This window comes from Adiantum capillus-veneris, chromosome 30 (assembly GCF_014529385.1).
Source record: "Adiantum capillus-veneris isolate H3 chromosome 30, ASM1452938v2, whole genome shotgun sequence".
NCBI classification, from domain to species: Eukaryota; Viridiplantae; Streptophyta; class Polypodiopsida; order Polypodiales; family Pteridaceae; genus Adiantum; species Adiantum capillus-veneris.
In genome coordinates, this window is record NC_140960.1 from 16,694,058 (window position 1) to 16,714,450 (window position 20,393).

At 44.0% G+C, this 20,393-nt stretch overlaps 1 protein-coding gene across 3 annotated transcripts in view; it reads right to left on the reverse strand.

The window, feature by feature from the left end:
• Positions 1-1,354: 1,354 nt before the first annotated feature.
• EMB3012 (embryo defective 3012) overlaps positions 1,355-20,393 on the reverse strand; it is a 244,472-nt gene continuing 225,433 nt past the window's right edge. For 2 of the 3 annotated variants that reach the window (XM_086507191.1, XM_086507190.1), the window contains 7 exons: positions 2,981-3,122; positions 2,770-2,853; positions 2,437-2,683; positions 2,300-2,354; positions 2,117-2,217; positions 1,937-2,000; positions 1,355-1,843 (listed from right to left, as the gene is read on the reverse strand). In XM_086507191.1, coding sequence (XP_086363317.1) covers positions 1,443-1,843; positions 1,937-2,000; positions 2,117-2,217; positions 2,300-2,354; positions 2,437-2,683; positions 2,770-2,853; positions 2,981-3,122 — 1,094 coding nt within the window. In that variant the 3' untranslated portion in view covers positions 1,355-1,442. Of the gene's footprint in view, positions 1,844-1,936; positions 2,001-2,116; positions 2,218-2,299; positions 2,355-2,436; positions 2,684-2,769; positions 2,854-2,980; positions 3,123-20,393 lie in introns of those variants that run through there. The other variant, XR_015187309.1, reaches the window with a different exon arrangement.

Genomic DNA, 20,393 nt, shown 5'->3' on the forward strand with positions numbered 1-20,393 from the left:
TCACACCTCAAGCTATTTGTATATATTTAAATGAGTTGAGAGAGAGAGAGAGAGAAATGAAATGAAATGAAATGTTATATTAACGTCTTCAAAAGAGAGAGAGAGAGAGAGAGAGAGAGAGAGAGAGAGAGAGGCGATCTTATATGATGGTCACATTTCTCACCAAAAGGGGAGTAGGCCCTCTAAGGACAATCTTGAGAGGGTGGCTAGGGTTTTGGCATGTGCTACAACATACTTGTGCCTTGAACTCTTGTGATTTGAGCTGTTCCATCTCCTTCTCGAGCTGCTCCACTGCCTCTTACAGAGGGGACCTACCTCATTGCAAGAAGATAATGAGGATTTCCCCCTTGGGAAGCACGCACTATCTTAAGCACCATAAGCTCATTGCATAAAAAACCAAGGAATCAAAGGCATCCTCCAAAAGGATAGTGGCTGGTTAAACTTGAGAAGGATCTTTGAAGAGTCTCCTAGCCCTATCTATTCTAGAGGCTACAACAATAAATTTACGTAGAGTAGAGTGGTTTGAGATTCACTGAGCTTTTGTTGAGATGCCTTAGGGAGAGCTTTCTTACATAGTCTCTTGGTTACTAGGGTAGAATGGTCGATAAGGCCTTAGCTTTGGTCATCAAGTCTAGGAAGGTCTCACCAGCTTGTAAGACAAGGTTGTCTAGTTCATCTTCAACTCTTTCAGGATGATCCCCAAGTTGGCGAAAGACCGTGCAGAAAACATGCTTTACCTCAATCTAGCCTGCAAAGTGGTTATGAGTGAGTTCCACAAGTACACAAGGCTGGCCAATGTGGATGGAAACAACAAAGTAGGAGTCTTGTGAGTCCAAATCCCCACCTCTACATAAGGATACAAATCTCATAACATAATCATCTGCGTCCTTGGTTGAGAGTCCATCGAACGTTGGAAACTTGATATTGACTCTTGCCGAACTGTTGGTCCTCATCCATTCTTTCGAGCTCTAGTTACTTTGGAGAAAAGATGTGGTGACCGAATGAGAGTGATGAATGTGAAGGGGGAGACCCAAGTTATAAAATTGGGACAAAGATGCAAAGGCTTGCGGAGGTGGAGGGCTAAGGAGAGTTGGCGCCTGATAGGATAATGATTTAGAGGACTCTGAAGGAGTCATAGATGAGCATTAGCCTAGACCTGCTATATTAAAACACCAACATAAACAATCAACTTGCATGGAGATTTGTCTTGCCTGTGGAGTTGTCCTGCTTGGACGGTTGGATGAGGTTGACAAGTCACTAGTCAACCAGGCCAAACAAGATCTTTACCTAAAAGAAATCATGCCCATAAAATATCCTTGAGAAAATGAGAAACTATGAAGCAACTAGCCGTACAGCCAAGAAAAAATCATCTATGTATTATTTTTTACACCAATCCAGTGAAGAAGATACAACACCGTGCAAGTTCCAGCTCATGAACTTCCTCAGTATGTCCGAGACGGATCAAACCGCCGAACTCCCTCACGCCTAAAATAAGGGGTATTGTCTATGGTCTTGCTTATGTAATCTGTGTATGGTTGGGGAGGACTTCTACTTAATGATACAGACTGTGGGCTCTCAAAATTGCTTGAATACAGATTCCTTACTGGGCTCATGGGGCTCCCATTCGAAGCTCGTCCTGGTGGTGACAGCCCATTGGTGTCATCATCAGTTGTTGGGTGCTCTTGATGTCGGCGACGCGGCAGATCCAAGAGGCGAGCACATGCCAAAAATGGAAGCAAGCCCAAGACAGCTATCACAATGGCTGCAGTGACCATTTTCTGTAGCAATGCTCCATTGTCCTGCTCTTTCACATTATATGCCACCTGTACTTCCTCTGTTTGACCTGGTAAGTACCAATGATGACTTCACTACCTTAGAGATGCGATACAAACAACAGGAAGCTTCTAAAGGAGTTGAAACTGAGATCTGAACACACCATTAGTGGGAAGATGGAATACAATAGTGCTTGAAAAAGGCTGTTCTCTATCCACGATCCAAATCTGAGCACAGGTAAGACGACCCTCAGCAAATTGTTGGAAACAACACCCGGACAAACAGTAATCAAGCACAGCAAGTGCTATGTGCCAGCACACCATGTTAACCATGCTCAACTTACCTTGTAGACAGCATGACCACCAAAACCATAAGCTTCCCGCTCACTACTAATTCTCTTCACTTGTAAGGCATCTGTGTTGGTCCAAGATACTTGCACTCCGCCTACATCAGGCACATCTTTTTATCAGCTTGACCAAAAGCATAACATATTTTAGAGATGCTGTGTAATAAAGATAAGACCAACCTGCACTTCCAACCACAGTCAGTTTTGTCTTGTTGGTTGTTGGATTAAATCGAATCTGCACAACAAAAAGTAGGAAAAAGCGATCAAAGTGTTGTAGCAAATAGAATTGCTAAACCAACGAGCACATGAGATCATACCTTTGATGACTTGTCTTGTATCTGGAAACCTCCAGAAAAAGTGGCCAGTGCAGACCCAACCTCTGGCAATCCAATTACTTCTACAATAATTTTTATTGTGGCACAGCCTTTAGAGTCTCCAACCATCAGACGTGACCCAGCTTCCTCACCAAGCCCTTGCAAAGTCAAGAAGAGCCTCTCAGGAGAATGAGGGAAGAAAGCACAATAAGTTTTCTCGTCCTCTGGATCGCGCCATGGTGAACAAAGTCTGTCAGAGCCAAGAAAACGTTGAATGAGCCTGAACGACAGTTGACATTCAATAAAGTTGTGTATCAACAAAATCAAGGCCCTGACCCAAGGTATGGTGGATCAACCCGACAGCTGTAAGAAACCCTTTGTCCTGTAGCAACAAGTCCCACATCCTGACCTCGAGGATCACTACAGAAACAGATTGCAACATGAATTTATTAGCTTTTACAAATACATTCAAAAGGTTTGTTAATAGAAGTCTGGAACCCTTCTCAGTTAGAGAAGTCAAGGCAGGGCCCTAATTTATACCACCCACCTAAACTTAACAGGAAATAAATATCCCTTTTCTGGAACCCCGACATTTGTCAGCAGATCTTTGGGAGCCTTCACAGAGATGGCAGATATTTCAATGACTTTTGCTGGTGTGTAGGCTGTCAGGTGAGAACTGTTGAAGCCCACTGCATGAAAGAGCATTTCAGAGCATGTAAGTGGTACAAAAGACACCAGTTGCTGGCTTGCCTATACAGATTTGTTCTTGATCATGTTTCAGAATATACTACAAAAAACATTAGCAACTCGGAAACATCAGCAACTGAGTTCAACAGGCAAGGAACTAATTAGTTATATGTAATTTGATGTTCTATTCTATTTAAGATTGCTATGGTGTTTCCAAGGACTTCAATTAGCACTACCATCTCTAAGTTCTAGCCTGATTTCAGGACTCTGGGACAATAAAACAAATTAGAGATTTGGCAGGACCTCTGTTGGGGGCCAGCCAAGTTTACAGGCCTTTCTGATAGTTAAGTTTGAAAACAGGCCCCAATAATCTAGACCAGACTTTGGTTGGAAGCTAGACAAGACAGTTGAAGTGGCAGATTGTGGCTTCAGAGGGTTCCTTGTTGGCCTCTTGGAGGAGGTTGCAGTGTATCTTGAGATATGAGTAAGTTGCTCATTATGCAAGAGACATCTGCCTTTCCGTCAACTCTCCAAACCACGTTGACCAGTTTTTGTTTAGAACAAAAAACGTCTCGTACGAAATAGAGGTAAAATGAAAGAGCATACAAGCATCAATTCAGAGCTACACGAACAGGAGCAACTGTGGTAACCCATACTTCTGTTTAGGTTGCCCATTTCTTATCTTCCTAAAGATCAGCCGTGTAAATCAGTTCCTAATGAAGCTCTCCCCCCTCTGCCTCCCTGATATATCAGCTCGTCCCACTCTGCTCTGAAAGAATCTAGGATATTCCTCCAACTGTCTGCAAAATTACTCAGGAAGTACTGATCTCGCTTGTCTGAAAATTTGAAAATCGATGTGTCTTGCACTAGATACACTGCTGAGATGCTCAACAATACAGCCTAAGTACTCAAATTTTTTTAAGGCTTGTGTCCATTACCAACATCCTATATAGTGCATACCCTCGGAAGTCTCATAAAAGAGATGTAGGGCATGCCCTGTCCAGTTGATAACAACCCACTTTTTAACTCCTGTATACCCTTACATTATACTCTCTCAGGTCTCAATTTGCAATGTGCGGTCTCAGATGCCCAAATGGATTGCTTTGGATCTCAAGGATATTGTATGACAACCTAGTGACAATGCATGGCTCCCTGCATGCGGAGGAAGAAACCAGGGCATATGACACAGAGCAGAGGGAGAGCACTCTCGCAAGACCGATAATGTGACAGCTGTACAGACACCGGCAAAATCTGTGTCAACCTTTCTTTTTTTACAGCTGTATCTATAAGCTGTACAGATGCCCAAACCAAACGTGCAGTTGCCTGAGAAAAACAAAGCATATTCCCAAATGTGTCAACCACATCATCCACCGTGCGTATGCCTCGACAAGTAATGAAGTATGCCTGGCATGGCGACCAGTCAACAAGAGTAAGAGAGAATGCCCTACTCCAGTGAATGCTTTCCAAGCGTAGCGAATTCCCATCTGGTTTCTATCTGCCATGCCATGAAGATGAGCTGTAACGGCTCTCCAAGCAAGAAGTAAACTAGAGGTAACCGAGCAACCAGGAATATGAGCAACCATCTTGCCAAACACAATCTCCCAGAGGGGGGTCTGCAAGTTCATTGCCGCCAGATTTACATGCTTTTTTGGACTCACAGTGGGCTAGTTGCTTTGACATGCAAGTGTCCACAAGTGGTTTGTGTTTCATGCTTAATAGTTCATGCATATCATGGTTGAGCAAGAAGCAACCTACTATGTACACTTCCAGAGGTTGAGTATAGGGTAGCCTTCACAGCTATGGTTGAGTGTGATTGGCTCAGAAGCCTTATGGTGGCTGATTTGGGTGTTAAACAGGACACTACCAACATCATTTGTGACTGACAATCAGAGTGCATTGGCAGTTGCGAGGAACCCAGTTTTTCATGCTCGCACAAAGCACATTGAGGTGCATTACCACTATGTCGGAAAGACTCTCAGCAGGAGAGATCAACTTGGCTTAATCAACCAAATTTTGGAGCTCTTGATAAAACATATTTGGCATCCTCAACATCCCCATGCAACTGAAGCATGTATTGCTTGCCATAATCTTGAATAACACATTGCACGCACATGATGAAACGATACCGAGCAATATCACGATCAAGACGCATTTGGGCGACCAAAAAGGGAATAACATCACGAATCATCTCGCGAAAAGCCTCATGTCAAAGATAGGCATTATTGATGTGTAATGGACGTTTCCTAGAGAGAGGCACGTCACATTGCAATCGCTCAAAGTGCAAGGTCATCAAAACAGGGGCATGATCAAACAACATAAGGTGTGGTCTATGGCGCGTGCACACAGACGCACAATAGTACTCATGAAACATTTGAAACTTTTTAGCACTATAGTAAATTTAACTATTTTTAAGTTTTTGACATAGATAACATTTGATAGGCTCTTTGGCACCTATAACACGTATTATTGCGCACACAAACACACAATAGTACTCATTAAACATTTGGAACCTTTTAGGACAATAGTAAATCTAATTATTTTTTAGTTTTTGACATGGATAACATCTGATAGGCTCTTTGGCACCTGTAACACATATCCAAGGCTAACAAAATCCTTGCTTAAAGATGTTTGGTGTGCTATAGTCCGAAACTGAAGATGAAGATCTTGTTCAGATATACACTCACTTTGTGTCTTAATGTATAGGATAATTGGAATGATTCTAATACAGAAAAGTTTTTTTGCAAATACTGTCTTATTGTCTACAGCCAACTATCTTTTGAACATGGTGTTCTTTTGTGTTTAAGTAATCTAATTGAAATAGAAACACACACATGAGCTAAACACAAGGTCCTCCCGCGCAACTGAGTGGGCCGGGACAACTCTGGAGTACTTTGTCTTTGGTCTTTAAACAAACCCACTATCAATAATTCTTACAAAGGTTGATACGTGTTAGGCAGATTGGACAAAGAACCTAGATGGGTTCCTATTCACTGTTGTCGTAGTCTCTTGACTTGTTTCAAGATATAGGAACTACCAATTTCACTTTTATTTTTTAAAATATTGGCTAAACTTGATGTCTTTTTTCCGCGAAAGACTACATTTATACGAACAGCCTATTGGAGTACAATGTTCATGGAAACATGCTCTAATATTGGCTTACAAAGCCTGAAAACTCCTACTGCAATACAATGCTCATAGAAACATTGTCTGATACTGACACGCAAGGCCTTAAACCTTCAATTAGAGCACAATGATAACAAAACCCTTGTTTGTTCTAATACAGGTTTTGGAGAAACTAAGCGACACTCACACTAAAGTTGTTTTTACAAATAGCCACTAGCTTGACATCAAGGTTTACTTACATACTCATCGCACCAATGAGATAGTGGACTTGACACCAGTAAACCGCATCCAAAGCTAACAAAATATGTTGTTTTGATTATATGGATGCAGGTGAGAGTCCTATCCTTGCTTGAAGATGTTTAGTTGCAATTCAACCTTGAAGATCAAGACCTTATTTAGCTACAAAGCAGGTTTTGCATCATGAATAGATGTGCCGATAGTTGAGATCTCGCTTGCCTTATGTAATCCATGGAGGTTTGCAATTGTTTCTTTGAGAAGTGGGCCACTTTGCGCTCCTCCGTTTGCGTCCACCTTCTCTTCCCCTTGCCCTGCTCGTTCTTGCAGCCCTACTTTGTCCATAAGCCGTCTAACTTGCTTTCGCTCGTCCGCTGTCTTCTCACACTTGCTCGCTACACTTTTTGATGTTGTTGCATTGGTATCCGTGCTCACTTTTGCAGTCTTGCCGTTCCTCACCATTTCAGCCCTCACCTTGTTTGAGCCTGGGTGTTGAGTGGCACATAGCCTTGAACCCCATTCGTAGATTTCAGTCCGCAACTCATTATCCCCTTTTTTTTTCCTTGCAGCCAAATAAGCTTCCGTTTTTTTTTTCCGAGAAAAAGATCCTTCTATTAGTTAATGAAACTACGCATAGGGCTACAACAATCATGATGAGGAGCATATGTACAATGAGGCTAAATCAGGAGATGGGAGGAGGGAAAAGCCACACAGGTGGACAATAGTGCCATCTGAGCACACCCTGGACCATGGTGATAAAAGGCCCAGGACGCCAGAGTCGAAGAAAGGCCTCTCTGCGCTCCCGCATGCGGTCGGAGCTGCCCTGGAGTCTCTCAAACTGTCCTCTGAGAGTATAGATCAGCTCTAGCCAAAGATCCCGAACAGTCTCTGCTGGTGGTACAGGGTGAGCCTCAAAGATGCGAAAGCAGCAGGCCCGCCAGATGAACCAGAGTGTCAAGCCGCAGGTGAGCTCCCAACAGTCCTCTCTCTCACTGCACCACTCCTGTGGAGTAAGGTCTGTAGCAGGCTGGAGTGTAGGTCGACCCCCCTGCATCACTATCATGGTGGAGGATAGCTCAAACTGGAATGCCGGGCCAGTGAGAGTGGGCCAATCAGTTGCCCCCCGAGTGTACTGCAGAGCTGTGGAGAGAGGTGGCATCAGCCAAAGAACACGAAGCCAAACCTGTTGTGCCAACGGACAGTCCCAAAGACAGTGCACCTGACTCTCCACAAGATGGTCACAAGCTGCATATGCGGCCAAGAGACCACTATGTACAAGCCAGCTCCCAACTGCTGTAGCTCGGTGTGCAACCACCCACTGGAACAAAGTGACCCACCTCGACTGTCGGGAATCCGACAACCTCTCCCAAAAAGCTGCCAATTGCAGATTCACTATTTGAAGCTGCTTTCGCCTTCAACTTGAAGGTGTGTATCCTCTTCTTCATGGGATGTCCATTGGGATCGGATTTTCACTAGAGACACTCAGCTCCATTCACATTTAGTGGCCACATTAGAGGCATGTTGTTTGGTACGTGAAGAGGTAGGAGAAAGGCTGCCATTAAGATAGCTTTTGGCCTTCCTCAAAGCATGTTTTTTGGATAAGGCTAAGGAACAAAGGCCCCTTAGCTGCAGTAGAGCTTATTGTTATTTGTATAGATGGAGGCTATCCCTTTCCCTTGTCATCCTCTCGGTGTTGTCTTTCTCTTTTCGTTTTCCTGCTTGTTTTTCTGTGTGTATGGCTTGTTTGCATGGTTTATTTGTGATGTGTGCTTGTGTGCGGGATTTGTGTGTGTGTTGCTATTTTAAATATATTACTTAGACACAAAAGAACACCATGTTCAAAAGACAGTTGGCTTTAAACAATAGGATAAGAATAATCAAAGTCCTCATCACAATGAGGAGACTCACTCTCCTACTCACTCCCAATAGTGCCTCCAAGAGGTCTGCCTAGGGGTTGCTTTGTCTCACAACCTATTTGTCAACAAGGATGGGCTGTACCGGCCCCTGTCAACATGTCTATCTCTATCGTTGTGTCTGCTGATCAACACTCTTCTACTGCTAAGCACTCTCTTGCTACTGATATGACCCCTTTGTTCTCTATTATGCTATCGTGAAGGATTCCGTTGTTGTGTAGAACTCCCTTGGGTCGGCTGTGGGCATAAGCGCCGTCTCCTTTTGCAACCAGCCTGTCTTTGTTGTGGAAGCTCTAGAAAAGCAATTTTTCCAAGAAAGCTCAAAACCTGCCATCTGTCCTCAAAAGCATATAAAGTTAAATCCTGATACCACAGATGCAAGAAAATCAAGTTGTCCCCAAGAGTAAGAGAAGGGAGACTAACGACCCTCATATGCTGTCTCTTACTCAAGTTGTCCCCAGAAGGGAGACTGACGACCCTCCAGGCAAACTCTTGTGGTTAGAAGATAGCAATGAAAGTAACTCTCCCCAAGAGGATAATGTCCTCCACCAAGCCTTCGTCCGAAAATGTCTCTACAAGAGGACTCAACACGGTCACGAGTGACGAATCTTGTGCTCTAGATCCTTTGAGATGACAAATAACGATATCATAATACTCAAGAGAGTAGTGAGGGATAAAATTGCAAAAGATCTATCATCCTCCTTCCCTGAACTTTCCCAATCCAACCTCGGCCCTCCCTAAAAAGCCCTACAATGGACAAGTATAATTGTGTGTGCGTGTGAGTGAGTGAGCATGTGCGCGTGCGATAACACGGCTGAAAATGCTGAATGGGTGAAAGCGGTATGTATGAATGTGGGTGACAAAAGGGTGATTGCGGGCTAAGCCTAAAGGTGATGCCAACCCAGCCTCAGAGTATGACGCTGCTTGTGGACTATGGAGCTAGGCTTTAACGCATGTAGCAAGTTCTTCAGCTTGGCAGAAGGCCCACAACAGTGAATTGACTGCAACACGATACAATACGGAAGCAATTTACGACTAGCATTACAAAAAGCATGCATGAGCTGCTTTCTTGTGATAGTATTAAAAGAGTGTGAGGTCATTATTAAAAGCAAGCATGAGGCTCTTGACCGTGCAATTTTGGGTCAAGGGCAATGGCCTAGATCATGCCAAGTGGCCCCTCCTAGGATCAAGAAACTACAAAAGCACATTAGATTTACCAATCGTATGAAGGTTGCATATCAAGGTCATGCTTTACTAAGCGAGCAATATGTGGAAACCGCGAATGAAGAAACCGCAAACAGAAGAGCGTGTAGCATCTCTCTCTCTCTCTCTCTCTCTCTCTCTCTCTCTCTCTCTCTCTCACACACACACACACACACACACACACACGTGTGAAATGAAAGGAAATGTTATTTTTACGTCTTGAAAAGAACAAAATGCACTACGAGACCAAGAGCGGGATGAGATTTATCTTTGTTGTGGGAGAAGATGGTCTCCATAAAATGCCATCTTCGTCCCCAACTCATGTGACAAAGATAACCAAGTCGTCCAAGTATCCAACTGAATGAGATTGTAAACTCGTGAACTTCCCTTGTTTAGAGAGAAAGATGAGCATAGTGTGTAACTCTCCAACCAACTTTTGCTTATGTAAAAAAAATTCTTGCTCTTGTAGGACAATCAATGTGAATCGGCCCTTGAGGCTCTCATCGTCACTCAACATTCCCATTAGCCCTGTGCCCCATGCTTGCTATTTTTACTCCCATAAGGCTGGATTCCTAGCTACTTGGCACAATTCGTGGCTAATCTTGGCACCTTTGTCCTTGTGCTGCAGTCACGCTTGACATGCCTTAGCCATCTAGCCTCCTTAATGATCATTCACCCCTTAACCTAAATTATTGTTCTCAATGATCACTTGGAAGGGTGTAGTTAAAAAAGAACAATTGTCTAGTATGCAAAACTCATGTCAAACTAGACAAGTTTGGTTGGAATTAGTTATGATCAACTTTGAACTTACCATTTCTAAATTGATATCTTGTCCAAACTTGGACCTCATATTGCCCCTTGCCATGTCAACAAACTATATAGCTACATCGAGGACACTAACAAACTAGTAATCAATCTAACAACCCTATCAGAGATCATAAATTCTTGTATATATATATATATAGTTTTTTGAATGATTGTAATGGTCCCGATATCTGGAGTAGGACAATCAATGTGAATCGGCCCTTGAGGCTCTCATCGTCACTCAACATTCCCATTAGCCCTGTGCCCCATGCTTGCTATTTTCACTCCCATAAGGCTGGATTCCTAGCTACTTGGCACAATTCGTGGCTAATCTTGGCACCTTTGTCCTTGTGCTGCAGTCACGCTTGACATGCCTTAGCCATCTAGCCTCCTTAATGATCATTCACCCCTTAACCTAAATGATCACTTGGAAGGGTGTAGTTAAAAAAGAACAATTGTCTAGTATGCAAAACTCATGTCAAACTAGACAAGTTTGGTTGGAATTAGTTATGATCAACTTTGAACTTACCATTTCTAAATTGATATCTTGTCCAAACTTGGACCTCATATTGCCCCTTGCCATGTCAACAAACTATATAGCTACATCGAGGACACTAACAAACTAGTAATCAATCTAACAACCCTATCAGAGATCATAAATTCTTGTATATATATATATATATATAGTTTTTTGAATGATTGTAATGGTCCCGATATCTGGAGTACTTGTTGGTCTATGACTCTCTATGGAGTGAAAAGTCTATTACTATTTTCTCCACCCCTAAAGAGATGCATTGTCCTCAATGATAGCTGAAGCTCACTCCTGTTCACATATAAAGATACTCGACAAATGTGTCCCATACCACACTGTAAAGAAATCCCCACTAGAAATAATCTCCGCTATCAAAGATCTTGATCTGCTTGACCAAAACTAGAAAAATAATAATCCAATGGAAATTCCTATTCAGCTACATAGATACTCGACAAATGTGTCCTATACGAAACTACAAAGAAATCCATGCAATGAAGTGAACTCCTTTTTCAATAATTTGGTCTACGCGACCAAAAAAAAGATATGGTGTCATCATGAGAATCATAGTAACCTATTTTACTGTATTGAACTCATATTCATTTACTTTCCTTTAGACAACTCGTCTACTGTGGTTTAGATAAAGAGTCAAAATGAAGTTGCTCTAGCACCTTCATAAAATATATATCAACATGCCGGGACCACCACTTAATAGATTCTCCCAAAGTTTTACTCTAGAACTTGCCTTGTCCTTGGTTATCGTTGCCCGTGCACTTCCTTGGCTAACCTTCATAGGAGAACTCTATTAAACAAAATTAACACAATTTCACTATTTACTTTTCTATGCACATGTATCTTTACTCGTGACCTCTTGTCCCACAGGAGAGTGTAATGAATGAGCCAATATGACATTGCTCATACACACTTTTACTAAGAAAGTTGTTCGGAATATCTTGCACTAGACTCTATCTTGAGCCTAGGAATTTGTGGAACTTTTCAAAAGAAACCACAACTTTCAACCATATGATATGCTTGCTACTTACTAGAATGGTATAAACTATTGCCGATATATCATGAGTCAACTTGAATTAAAAGTAGGCTTTGGATATCTAAAGATATATTAAGAGAAATTTGCCCTGCTACTATTACCATGCCATGTACTTTACACACTCCTTGCATGTATGGTGTCTACAAACAACCCAACAATATTCATGTAACCTTGACTAGTCAATTACGAGGGACCAATGCTCATGGGTGGCCAACTATGTTGCCTCTAGCACCCTAATTCTAAGAACTAAACCAAGGGACTAACGTTCACGTGGGTGGCAAAAATAGGAGCCTTCTACATGAGTAACTACCGAGGAACTAACACCTAATGGCCCATGCACAAGCCACTCTTGACTAGAACCTTGTTACTCATGTTCTTTGCTTTGTTGCTTCATAAAGGTTACCCAATGATCTAAGGACTACCAACATTAAGTTCTTCCATGGGTACTCGAGCCACAAATGCCACATTCAATTAATATACTAGCTTGCAAATGATCTTGATGAAGATCTGCTAGCCGTCGTCTTATTAGTTTTTTTTTGTTTGAAATCTATTTGCGAGTACTACTGAGGAATGGTCTACTCCTCATAGACTCACACTCACTTAAACTACTATCTTTTCCCTAGGCCCTTGTCACTCTACTATGCCTCGCCAATTAGCTAAGCACTTGAGAAACCCTTGCCCATAAGGCCTTCTTGCTTTCTGATGCTCAACTACTTGGCCGTATCTCCGTAACAAATGTGTACAAAGAACCATTATATGCAACTAGATAATTCATCATTCTTCTCTTGCTACGGAGGATGGGCATCCTACCCCTGAAATAGATTAGAGTATAAGAGTACTCTATACATATGTAGTTCCACTTGCACGATTAACCCAATTTTGCCCATACTTGGAAAATACATAGGATTCCCGAAAAGAAACCAAGAAGAAACAAGGATTGTTTGTTTTTCTTTTACTGCTCTTATTTTCTTTCCTTTGCAAGCTTACTTGGTGCATGCCTATGCAAACAATACTTGTGCATTACGATAAAGCCAAATGCTCTACTTTTATTTGCTAGAGCTCAAATTTGATGAAAAATTTTCACTCGGGTCCAATTATAAGTGCAGATCCATACCTTGCTCCAAGCTCGACTCCTCACCGAAGTGGGCAAGATCATTGATGTACACATTCTCAAGAGCGGCTATTATCAGATAGATTTTGAGTCTCCAAAGATGGCAACCAAAGTGATCTCGATGAGCCCGCTAGGCCTTCGGGCGGCTTGAGCTTACCTCAAACAGTGGCACCACGGCTTCGACCCGATTACAGATGTGCTTGAGGAGGAGGCAGATCTCCCTATCTCAGTTGTTCCAGGACTAAGGCACGAGTATCATCCCTACTTTACAGGATTGGCTCCATGATTGGGACGGTCTTGGAGAACCCGCGCACTTCAACATCAATTGTGGCCAAGGCCGCAGGGCTACCCACGTGCGGGTTCTTGTTTGGGACACACATACACTCCTCGCATCCTCGAGCATTGTGAGTGGCTAAGCTGGACAACTTGATTAAGAAGGATGCCCCAATGAGGGTACAATTCAAAATTTGAGGAGCCACAAAAAGTCGAGCTGCTGCCTCCTTCATCTAAGGGGATATCTTGATGAGGAATTTTCAGCCCTGGTTGCACCACGTCATCCCTTTTTTATCAAAGGCCGGCACCGAAACTTTTTGAATTTCATGCTAAGACAAGGTTCAGCTTGAGTTTTCTAAAACCTGCACTGAAATGAGGCCCCGATGAATATAGGAACCACCATATAGAAAGAAGAGTCTTGTCCATAGAGAAAAACAAAGATGTCAAAGTCGTTCAAATAAAAAACGCCTTACAAAAACGTTATTTTTGATATAGTTAGGACCGACTTTTGTGAAAACTTGAAAAGAGCATAATATCTATCAAAAGTTTCTGAAGGTTTCGAAAGTTTTATAAAATTATGAAACTTGTTTCATTGCAGCACGGAATCCTGAGTAGTCACTCTGTAAAAAGTATTGATGTACCTCTGTATGGAACCTATATGTGTAGATCCTTTGCTCCTTGGGGTAGTCTCTTTGAGTCTGCGGATCTCTAGCAGGAAGACCTAGGCACCTCCGATCATAGTAATCCATGACGCTGGGATTAGTGGCCAAAGTCCTCTCTGAATAAGCAATGAAAACGCTCGCCGAATTATAGTATGTTGTGCATTGGAAGATATAATGCTCCTCTATCTTTGGCCCTCTCTAGCAAACCTGGCATAATCTCTCTTTTGAGGGTATATACCTTTGTATCACCCAGTCTCTATCTCCAACTTGTGAGATAAGGTGCGCAGATGACCAATAACACATCTAAAGCCATCAGATAGGTGGGTGCCCATATACCTACGACATGAGATAAACCCATTATCTATCGGGTGGAGAAGATGGTCTCGATAAAAAGCTATCTTTGTCCCCAACTCATGTGACGGAGACAACCAAGCCCTCCTAGTATCCAGTTAAATGAGATCATGTCTACTAATCTTGCTAATCTCTGAGTGAGGGATGGTGCATCCAAGGAATACTGAAAAGGGGGCAACCTGTCCATACTAAATCCATGTAACTCCAAGATAATATCTGTGCAAACCAACATGTAGTATCACCCTCATTGGCCAACTCTCAAGATGACTCAAGCGCTAGTCGTACATATCTGTTGTGTGGCAGCTCCCATGTGCTATGAATGAAAGACATTGATCTAGCCAGAGCCTCCACTACAATATGTGGTGGACTTATCTCAGCTCCGATAATCTCATGTGGAATTCAGGCTTTCCACCTTATCTACCTCAAGATCATGGATACAAGTGGCCTCTCCATGGACCTCCATCCATCATATGTGCGCCCTGAACTACTATGATGATCCAAGCTAGACCCCCATATCTGCACTCCATAAAGCATGGTAAGAGTCACCAAAAGTGTCAAATAGCTACAGCTTAGTGCGTGGCTCCTGAAATTGCAACCGTGGCTCCTAATGTTGCACTCACCTTTGTAGCACCTCTCATGGACCAAGTAGGTCCACTAAACATAACACCGGGAAATGTATTGGAGTCTACATACTCCATTTATCCCTTGTCCATATGTAAAAACAGGTGTTGACTGCGACCCATTGTGCAATAGTATTGGATACGATCACCTTGGTTTTGCCAAGGTTCATGGAGAGCCCGCTATCGTGTGCATAAGCATGTAACACATTTAGATGTCTCTGCATACCCCCTAGAGAGTCTGAAATAGGCACATTTAGATGTCCCTACATACCCCCTGGGGAGTTTGAACTAAGCACAATATCATTGACATAAAGCAAAAGTGATATCCATGTATCTTACAACTATGCCCCTCTATCCCTTGCGGTCTCAATATAGTGAGAAATCTCATCAATATACAATCCAAACTATATTGGAGAAAGTGGGCATCCCTGCTTCACCCCAAGAGCATAGTCAACAAGCTCTGTAAGACCCTTTGATGTCCATACTCTCCCCATAACTGTCTCATAGAGTACAATGATACCCCATATAAGCTCTTGTGGGACTCCCAAATCATGTACTCTCCATATCACTTTGACTCTGGGGATTGTTTCAAAGGCTTTGTGGAAATCCACAAAACTACAATAAAGTCCCCTCCCATGTGCTCTACCCTCCTCAACGATCGCTTCAAGCGTGAAGATATGATCAAGTGTGGAGAAGCCCCTCCTCAATCCAGCCTACCATTAAACTCGTACATCATCTCTTTGTGCCCATCTGCTCAACTCATACTCAGGTTTGGCCAATCATGTAAGAGAGAGAGAGAGAGAGAGAGAGAGAGAGAGAGAGAGAGAGAGAGAGAGAGAGAGAGAGAGAGAGAGAGAGAGAGAGAGAGAGAGAGAGAGAGAGAGAGAGAGAGAGAGAGAAATGAAATGAAATGTTATATTAACGTCTTCAAAAGGCCAAAGTGACCTGTGAGACCAGAAAGTTACAATGCGGTGTATCTGATACAAAGTCACATTAACAAAATAAATTAAACTAGGATAACAAAATATAAATACTGCGGGATCCTAAACTAAGCAGTACAATGTGAAGACAATATGGGAGGGGAGTAGAGATCCATCTTCATCTGCACTCTGGACGACGCAAGAGTATGGCTCGAATCCTTTGCTGTAGCCTCCTTCGAAATTGTGTAGCTCCTCTTCTCCATTGGGGTCGTCTAGATCTCCCTAGCTCCAATGCAAGGTCTATGAGAATGCCAGTAGTGCAGGTAGACCTCTCCACAATTGGCTGTTCCTCTGTCTGTTCTTCTAGGTGTACAATATCTAGTGTAAAGAAATCTGTGATCTGTCTCTGGGGTTCTCTCTCTTCTGCTATCCTCATTAAAGTTTCTCTATGCCTCTCTAACTCAAGTAGATATAGCCCAAGACATCTTTGATCCTCATAACTCATGACCCTAGAGAGAGGCCCAAAACCTTCTCTGAATAGACAATGAAAACGGCCTCGTATCTATGGTACATTGTGCAATGACATATGTAATGTACTTCTGTCTCTGGCTCTAGATGGCATAAGCGGCATATCCTGCTATCTGCTGGTGTCCCTCTAAATCTGCCGTCTCAATCTCGAGCTGATGCGAGGACGTGCGTATTTGGCCAATGGCACAACGCAAACCATGAGAAAGATGCGTGTCCATATAGCTAGGTCGAATCACAAACCCATCCCCCGTGAGGTGGAGAAGATGCTCTCTATAAAAAGCCATCTTTGTGCCCAACTCCTGTAACGGCTCTATCCATGTCCTCCTTGTGTCCAGCTCGATCAGATCCTGACGAATAAGTCTATTAATCTCTATCCGTGTCAGAGACCTCAGGGGTGCCTGTAGACAGTATTGAAAAGGAGGCAACCTGTCCATGGTGAAACAATGTGTCTGAAACCATGATGCCATCTGTGCATACCAGCATGATGTATCCCCATTAAGAGCTAATTGTCTAGAGGACTCTAGAGCCACCCTGGCATATCTGTCTCTGGTAGTATCCCACAGACTGTGTACAAAGGAGACTAATCTGGTAAGCGCCTCAATCTCCATAGGGGGGACAACTAATTCCGCTCGAATGATATCATGCGGTACGGAAGCCTTGGCTCTAATCAACCGAGAGATCATAGATACCAGGGGCTTCTCCATACGCCTCCAGCCATCCTGGCCTATAGAAGGTCCCCAAACTTGCACACCATATAACATAGGAGAGGCAACCAAAGAATCAAAGAGCCATAACTTTGTCCTGGGCTCATGGAACTGAACCTGCGAACACATCCCTCTCCATTCCTCCCAGAGCCGCACCAACTCTAGTTAGTCTAGTCTCTGTTGCTCTTCTCAAAGAAAATCTGGGCCCAATAAAGACTACCCCAGGTAGGTGTATGCATATACTCCACAATCTCCTGACCATATTTGAAAGTAGGTATTGATCTCCTGACCCATTGTGGTGTGGTGTTAAACACCATAACCTTGGTTTTACCTAGGTTTACGCACAGTCCACTATCCTCTGCAAAACTGCGTAGTGCATCCAAATGTCGTTGCATACCTTCTGTTGAGTCGGATATCAACACAATATCATCAGCATATAGCAACAATGAGATCCACGTTCCTTCCTGAAACCGGTTGCTTCAGGAAATCGTTGTAAGCCGTTAAGTATGGTTAATCCATGTGTAGTCGTCATTTCCATGAGGTATCTCCCATACTCTGTCCGCTCTTTGTCATCTAAGCATCTGTCAAGTCCCAACTCACTCACATCCAGCTCTCTAAGCATCTCATTTGAAGTGTCGCAGAAGACTGTCTGTGAGTTGCCCGTTCGGGCATTGAAGTCCCCTAGCAGAATGATATCACCATCCCTAGAAAACTCCCATATGTCATCATCTAGAATAGAGAAAGGCGACTGCCCTTTGGATGTAGCATACACTGATATACTGGGAGGAAAGTAACATATAGCAATATATAGGAATCGACCTGTGTCAGCTCTCAGTCTCACCCACATATATCTAGCATGATCATCTCTTCGTACAATATGCAGTAATGGTTGTAGTTCCTCTCTGAATAGCACTGCTATTCCTCCTGAACCTCTACTCCCATGCTCAGATCTCGCATCTGTCCTGTGAGCTGTCTCCCATCTGTATCCCATCACCTGGCAAGGGGCCTGATGAGTCTCTGAGAAGAATACAATCTCCTTGTCTTTGAAACTGTCCTCAAATGCACCCACGTCCAACCTCATAGACCCATTACAATTCCAGGTAGCTATCTTCAATGTGGTCCCATACGTCTCGCACCGTCATGCAGTGCGCCGCTCTAAAATCACAACCCGTCCATCTTTGTAAAAGGCTATCTTTCCCTTCTCCCTTGCCGCTGAAATCTCTGGCATTACCTCTCTCATATGTGCGAGCTGTGAGAGAGTCAGGTCATCATTGAGGAAAATACCTATCTTTTTGAGAGTATGCCTCTTTTTCAAGAATTCCTTCTTCTCTTCCAACGAGGGGAAGCGTAGTATGAGAGCTCTCCCCTTTGAAGACTCTCCCGTGCCATCAATTTTCTTACCAACCCTCCACACCTTTGTGTGCAAAGGCTTCTCCATACCCATCATGGATGTAAGGCTTGTGACCTCTTTCTCCACATTGTTTATGTCCTTGAGACCGGTCACTCTCACATGTAGTGCTTGCGTCCGCCTTCTTTGTTCCTCTTCGAGGGTCATGTTGATAAGCGTCGGTGTACAAGGGGTTTTTTGACCTTTCCCTTTCTTGGCGACCTCAATCCATTTTTCGGCCTCGTCCGCCTTTTTCTGTGTCCTTGTTATCATCTCCACCCATGAAGTTTTCTTTGCCACACTCAATTTCTCTTTCTCTGTGATCATCCTTACTTGTTCCTTGATCTCCTTGATTTCATCTATTACCGAGGGCTGAAATTCGCCTTCCTCTAGTCCACTGCTTACTCTATCAACAAGCTCCTTTTTAAGGGCTGAGACTTCTTTTTTGAGTGTCCGTATCTCGGCGTTTAGGTTCGCCTGTTTGAGGGCTGAGACTTCTTCTTTGAGTGTTTGTATTTCTGCGTTAAGGCTCTCTTTCTCCTTCTTCCATTGTGCGCCTTCATTGAAGACTATCTGTAGGAGGTTGGCCTTCTCCTTCCACCATCCTTCCATCTCTGTTTTCCACTCCTTCATTTCCCTCTCCATCTGCGCCATCCGCTTGTTCGTGAGCATGAAGGTTGCCTTTGCACGCGACTTGCAAACAGGCGAGACATGGACGGCTTCCGTGTCCTGTGCAGGGTCAATTGCAAGGGAGATTGCTTCCATGTTTTGTTGTTCAAGAGATGTATTGGGCTCACTTACCATTTCGCAAAAGACATACACCAGATGGGGTCCCAGACCCTCCTCCAAGGGCCCCCCACTCCGTTGCCGGAATGGTATTTACTTTCGGTTGCACAACACTATTGCAATATGCTGATGCAACACTGGGCCAACCTACAGATGCTGATGCAACAATTCTTTGCGAAGGAAACGCTAGGAAATCCGCGTTGAACACTGTGGTATTGCTGTGCTGCAAAGCAGGAATTATGGGAAGGCTGAAGACTGTTATAACTGCTGGAGCAACGTAGATGCTGTGTGGACCGCTCGCGATGGACCAGCTGCAGGGAAGGGCTGACCACGACCACCTCCTAAAGGCCTGCGATGGCACTCGGGGCTGTGGGCTGTGCGCTAAGCCTACTGTATTGCCTGCACAACGTTTGCAGTGCTGCTCACGGTGAGAGAGAGAGAGAGAGACGAAGAGCTCATACCTGGTCGCTACAATCCGTGTGCCCTCCCCGTGGGGCTGGTGGTGTTGGGCGGCAGTGTTACTGGTCGCTGCAGTCCTGCTCGCGCTGAGATAGACCCGCCACTGCCTTGCTGCACCTGAGCGCGAGCTTACCACAGCAGCAAGAGAGGGGGGGGGGGGGGGGGCGGGGGGATTGCGAGGCGGCGGAGCTGCACCTTACACGCTGCCACTGCCTTGCTTCAGCCTCGCGCCAAACCTGCCCCTCCACAGAGCTTGAGAGAGAGAGAGAGAGAGAGAGAGAGAGAGAGAGAGAGAGAGAGAGAGAGAGAGAGAGAGAGAAACTGTGTGCGCTGCTGAACCTGAGAGAGAGCGACCTAGTCCTGTTGCGTGAGTCCTCTCCTGCCCGCAAGCTGTCACGTGAGTCTCCAACCCCCTGTCTGCCGCGCGAGTCTCCTGCCCACAGTCTGCCGTGCGAACCTTAATCCGAGAGAGAGAGCATCTGCTACTGCGATGGCGAGTTTCAGGAGAGCGATAATAACTCCTACTGTCCCGTTTGCTTCGGCTGTGGCGATGGCTACCTGCCTTGCTTTCGTTAATAGAAGGAGACCCATAGAAAATATTACAAGCAGTAAATCAGA